The sequence below is a fragment of the Morone saxatilis genome, unplaced genomic scaffold (assembly GCF_004916995.1).
Source record: "Morone saxatilis isolate NCDOM2014 unplaced genomic scaffold, NCSU_SB_2.0 Contig22, whole genome shotgun sequence".
Taxonomy (NCBI): domain Eukaryota; kingdom Metazoa; phylum Chordata; class Actinopteri; family Moronidae; genus Morone; species Morone saxatilis.
Window position 1 is genome coordinate 20566175 of NW_023339785.1, and position 5941 is coordinate 20572115.

At 39.0% G+C, this 5941-nt stretch overlaps 2 protein-coding genes across 3 annotated transcripts in view; one reads left to right on the plus strand and one right to left on the minus strand.

The window, feature by feature from the left end:
- tenm1 (teneurin transmembrane protein 1) overlaps positions 1–5941 on the plus strand; it is a 167505-nt gene that overhangs the window by 89539 nt on the left and 72025 nt on the right. The window lies entirely within an intron of this gene.
- LOC118333965 (glycylpeptide N-tetradecanoyltransferase 2-like) lies at positions 3797–5867 on the minus strand. 2 transcript variants are annotated; one of them, XM_035669786.1, is made up of 4 exons: positions 5386–5867; positions 5107–5274; positions 4816–4953; positions 3797–3967 (listed from the first exon to the last, which is right to left on the minus strand). In XM_035669786.1, the coding sequence occupies exons 1-4, from the start codon at positions 5728–5730 to the stop codon at positions 3944–3946; spliced, it is 675 nt and encodes a 224-aa protein (XP_035525679.1). In that variant the 5' UTR covers positions 5731–5867; the 3' UTR covers positions 3797–3943. The 2 variants fall into 2 exon arrangements, with proteins under 2 accessions (XP_035525679.1, XP_035525680.1); XM_035669787.1 differs by having other exon boundaries at positions 5107–5867.

A 5941-nucleotide genomic window follows, 5' to 3' on the forward strand; every position in this document is an offset into this window, starting at 1 on the left:
GGGGGGGGGGGGGGGGCTGTAATTTATATGTAGCAGAGACAGGTAATATGGCAATTACAAAGCTAGCAATATGTGATGAACAGATGTAATGAGAAGCACTCCATGAAACAGACCTCATTTTGGATTTTTGTCCTGCTGATCTTTAACTGGCCATTCATTATTTAGCTTCTAAGTTATTCAGTAAATGAGCAGGAGTATTGCGTATTGCACCAAGCTTTCTCAATGCGTATAAGCTAAATATGCATATCTTCAACCACTTAAAAGCCCAAGTTGTAAGCCAATCATTAAACAACTCCATAGTACCAAAACATTGTACTGGAGACATCTTTCATCGTCATATTGACAGAGTTCTTTATACAATGACTGACAGCATGCGACAGCTAAACACAGATTTTATTTCAGAGCTGTCAAACATTTGTTGACTCGTGTGCTGTCTGTAAAGCCTGGAATATACCAGACCTATTTTGAGTCACATATTTTGTGCTAAACAGAAAACAGCAGCGTTTACAAAGAGTTAACTTTCCTGTTCCTCTTCAATAATCAAAACAAATACAGACACAACAGATGGGCTCAGAAAAGCAGCCTTTTTGGTCCAGTTAGGTTTTTCAAATAATTAATCAAGTGATTGAGCTTGAAAGAGGAAAATAATATTAATGGATTGATGTCAGAGTTCATTTCAATGCCCATTTACACCTCTAACGAGGGTTGCAAACATACACTGCATTGTTTTGGAGGCAGAAAATCAAAACCATTGAGCTACTGTACAATAAATTCTAATAACAGACACAGTATGCTGAAGCCCAGAGTGCGGCTTTATGGGTAGATGAGGGAGAAATGAGATGATCTCTGTCGGGAAATTGAGCTTTTCCGCAGCAAATAGTAACTGGATACAACAAAGAAACACAGAATATAAATAAGGAAAAGACTGTCGTAAAAATAAATAAATAAAATAAAATAAAATCAATACAGTGTATATGACAAGAAGGAAAATACGAGAACATAAAAAATATGAAAGCAAAGCAATACGTTAAGATGACGCTGATGTGCAAAAATATGTCTGTTTTCACAGAAACAAGGATACATACTATATGTAAAACATTTGTTGGTGTTTAAACATGGTTGCAAGAGTAATGAGGTATCTGACAACATGAGACAGAAAACACTGTCATAGATAATCACTGTAATCATCATCTTGATAAAGGTTAAAAAGAAGAACGAAGTAAGCTGTGGCAGAACAATCAAAGCTGTACGTGTTTGGTCAGCTGATAACTGACCTGTATCAGTCAGAAGACATTATCTTGTCCTGTCTTTCATTTATAGACCATCACACATGCACACGCACACGCACACACACACACACACAGCATTCAGTTACATTTTAACTCGGTGCTGCTGCTGAGTAGGACAGAAAAGTGTTGGCACAAATGCTGTTATATATCCTGTCATATATGCTCATACGTACATATACACTATACAACGATTCCTCAGTGATTTTGACTATAACCTAAAAATGGGTCACATATGGATGTTAAAAAAAAAGAATAAAATGTGAGAGAACATCTGCTGATATCAAAATAGACATCATTATGTGGATTCAAATTGAATTTTAAAACATATTTTCCCCATTTTGTACAGATAGAAGACAGCAGCAGAGAAAACCTTTTTTTCTCCTCCACTGTTATTGACATTTATATGTGACCCACGAAAGCTCCGGCTTAATGATTTCTGCCATTTCGCCACCTCCACTTCAGCCCCATCTTCTTTAATTCTACTCAGCCTGTACCCAGGCAGAGAGTGGTGCTTCCTGCAGGGCTATTAATTATGCATAATTGCTATACTTCAGCTGTCATCACACGTCCTCTTGAATATTATATCTTTTATACAATGGCCAACAAAGTATGGGGAAAAAAGTTTCATGTAGATACCTGGAACTTTTAACAAAATAGATGATAAACAAAAAAAAAGTGGATAGCTAATGGCTGGATACTTCTAGTTAGCTGAGCAGCCATTTCATTTTTTTCATAAATTCATAAAGCCCAAGGGTCATAAAGCATGGCTGAAACTTTACAGGCTCATAAAGTACAATTGGAATGCTTATTTGACCAATCAGATCACTTGGCTGGAAGCACCTATTTTATAATAGCATTTAACTGCAATAACTTGTGGCATGAGTGATTTCTAACTGGAAAGGGTTTAGTCAGTGGAAAAAAGCGAGTGGGTGTCTTACAGATGCCCACACATGTGCACACACACACAGACATTATATGCTGGAACAAATAAAGACGCTGCACACCATACATTACCTGTTAATTGCCTGGAGATTTTTATAGTTGAGACATTGACCTGAAAGATACGGAGCTTATATCACTGTGACAAACCTGCACCATACAGCCTTGTGAGCTTTCTGACGGATCACACTGCTCCTCTGGATTAAAAGGAACTCTGTGACCTTGCAGATGAGTTTTTGTTCATTGCATGTGTCAGGTGCCAGATACAATATTGAAATGTGTGTATGTGAGGCTTTTTTTAACAGAGAGAAAGAGACACATGTGGAGAAAGGTTTTTGAGTCCTCCTGACTGTGTAGGAGAAAAGATGATTGCCACTCCTTCTCTCCATCAATGTAACGATGACAGGTGATGGAGGTGAAAATGACTTTGGTTTCTGTAGTGATGCGCTGCTGTGGAGGATAACGCTGTGCTGTCGGCTACTGGCAGGGCCTGTCTCATTAGCATGTGTCACACGTGCCTCAAGGCGGGTGTCACATAATAACTTTGTGTGCATGTGTTTGTAAATGTGTATGTGGTGTGTCTGTGAGAGAGAGAGAGAGAGAGAGAGAGAGAACGAGCCATGCCACTGAAGGATTTGTCATCCATGCTCCCTGAACAGAGCGAGCCAGGGGACTGCAGTGGTTTGACTCCGGAGTCGATCCCTGTTCAGAGGAGCCGAGCAGGACGGCACAGGGTCAAATAAAGGATGACATCCTCGACACCCATTTTAATTACTTTATCTAGCTTAGATAGAGCTCAGCTGGCACAAGAAAAACGGCAGCACAGTTCAGATCTCCAACTCTGCCAGCCTCTTCTCTGGGTACTTCTCCACCAGAATCTTCCATCTGGAGTAGAACTGACAGAGCTCAGCAGACTTATATAATGTTCTAAAAGCATAGAAGTGCTCTTCCTCTTTATCTATCTTTGCAGTGCTCTCTGTACCCAGAGAATGAGATCTGACGTGATGGACGTATCAATGGGAGGAAGGGAAAACTGCAAGAGGAAGGCAGCTAATTGAAATCCTATGGAGGAATATGATGAAACCATAAAGCCTACAGAAGGATATGATGAAACACCCATATCCAAATGAGACAAAGAACTAGTAGCAACAAGCATCACATTGATCTTTGCTGTGCAGCGACAGTACTGTAGCGATGCAGTATTACCCATTCCCTACTAACTTGTGCACTCACAATGTCAGATTTTATGTTGTTCAATCTCGCTCCAAACTGCGCCCTTGTAAACAGTTTGTTGATTAAGCCTTGATGTTTGTAAATTTGCGCACAGTGTGTTTCCAACCTGTAATGCAGTATAATGTGCTTAGTGCTACTGAGTGTAAGTGAGTGCTTGGCCATTCCCCAGAGAGTGATAGCAGCTGGATCAGACTAATCTAATATAGCCCCTGAGTCTGGGGAGCCATCCATTGCTTATCAGATCTCTCATTCAGTAACAGGGAGCTATGCCAGCTTATGGAGTTACATGTGGAATATTTTCAAGTTTTTTTTACTCTATATTTTATGTCTGATTTGTGAATGTGTGTGTGTGTGAGTGTGTGTGTTTTACAGTTTGTCTGTTTATATTTTCAACCCAAATTCATGCTTTTGATGTAGTTTGATGTCCTGCCAATGGCTCCGGTCCTTTCATCGTCACCACTCTGTCTTCTTTCAGTGGCGTATCAGTTGGGTAACACCAAGCCCACCTGTAAAACATTGATTCATTACTTTGAATTACTGATGACTGGCAGCTTTCAACATGTTCAGTGATGGAGGAAGTATTCCGATCCTTTACCTAGGTAGTAATACCTGCATTAAAAATGTTACTTAAGTAAAAGCATGTAAGTATAATCAGAAAAATTTCATTTTTGACTGCTGTACTATTATATATATATTAGATTATTATTACTCATGCATTGATGTAAAAGCATGATTGTACTGTTGTAGTTGGCTTAGGGGGAGCCTTTTTATACTATTTGTAAAGAACTGCAACTAATGATTATTTTCATCATAGATTATACTGCTGTTTATTTTCTCCATTAATATTAATTTTGTGGTTTGTAAAAATTCTGAAAATAGTGAGAAATGTCATCACAATTGCACAATTCTCATTAATTCAACCAACCATCCAAACCTCAAAATCATTAAAAATACATTTACATTATTAAAATAAAATCATGTACTTGTTCTTGTATAAACTGTTGGTTAGTTTAATTAATGAAAAAACATCATATTGTCAAAGCTCTTTCTATGTTTTAGTAGTAAAGTAAGAAGTAGAATATTTCCCTCTGAAATGGGTTGCATGAGAAGAAAATTTGTACATAGGTACAGTAAATGTACTTTGTCACATTCCACCACTGAATATGTGCGTTTTCCAATGTGCAATATACTGTAATAGCTTATGTCTTTCCTGAAAAATATCAATATTACATAAGGAGACTTTAGAAGTAAGAATTCATGGAAAAAATTGTCAAAAAGCACAGCAGAGAGAAATGGTGCGGAGGACTGAACAGTGAAGTGTCTTGACAGGTGGAGATATTACAGTCTTCAGTACCTTGTCTGGGCTCACATTAGGACACATCCAGTTGTACAGGTAGTAATGAAGGCTTGTGTCATTGATGCTGAACTTGAGCTTCTCCAGGAAACTCTTGTTATCCATCACGTCGAGAGCAGAGAAGATGTCAAAACCTTTCTGTTAGTGAGAAGAAGAAGCATTTATTTTTGTCATAATGCACAATAAACGAAATCTATACACATTGTAAAACATGTTCAAATGTAGTCCTATAGACATTTAAAGTTGGTCTCCTTGTGCACCTTTTTAATTCATTTATCCTGACACACTCACAGATTTAGCCAGGACCAACGTGTCCTCCATGAGCTCCACTGGGTCTGTGACAGTTGAGGCAAAGTAGAGCAGATGAGCTGCTCTCAGGCCGGTGTGGACCGGGTGATTCAGCACCCTGAAGGAGACGCCATAGAAACTCACCATGTCTGTCAGTGTCCCGTCATCACCCTGTGTGTGAGGAGCTGAGGTGAATCAATTCTTAACCACTTCAGCATCATATGAATTTAAATGTTTCAGAAAAAGGGTGAGGAAATTAAAAATAAAGAGGCTGCAATTGACCTCCACAACGTAAGTGTCAATCACGTTGTCCCTCGGCAACAGCCAGTGCTCTACTTCCAGCAAAGATAAGATGGGACTAAGGTGAAACTTGCGGAAATATGCCTGGAGTAGAGAGTGTAACCCGGCAACATCTTCTTTAGTCATAGGGCGTAGACCTGGTGTCTTGGTCATCTTGGAGAAATGTAGCAGGACAGGAAAAAAAATAACACTTTCAGTAAGTGCCGTGAGAAGGAAAAATAAATTCCTGATGATTAAAAACAGTATCTTTAAATAGTCTGTCATCTGGGCATTCAGTTGATAGTTCTGTGATATCAGACCAATGTCAGATTGTAATGGCACTAACATGATTTTGCCTCTAGGTGGCAGCACAAACTAACCTCAGGCAGGCGGTTGAATTTGACTGCTCTCTTCAGGTTCATGGTCTGTCTCAGACCTGGGTAGCTCACCTCTGTCAGCTTTCGGAGATTCAGAGAACGATTCCAGTATCTAAAGGAAGGAGTCTGTTTATTTAGGGATGGGATTTGATGTATAGGTGTATATGTTTATATATATATAT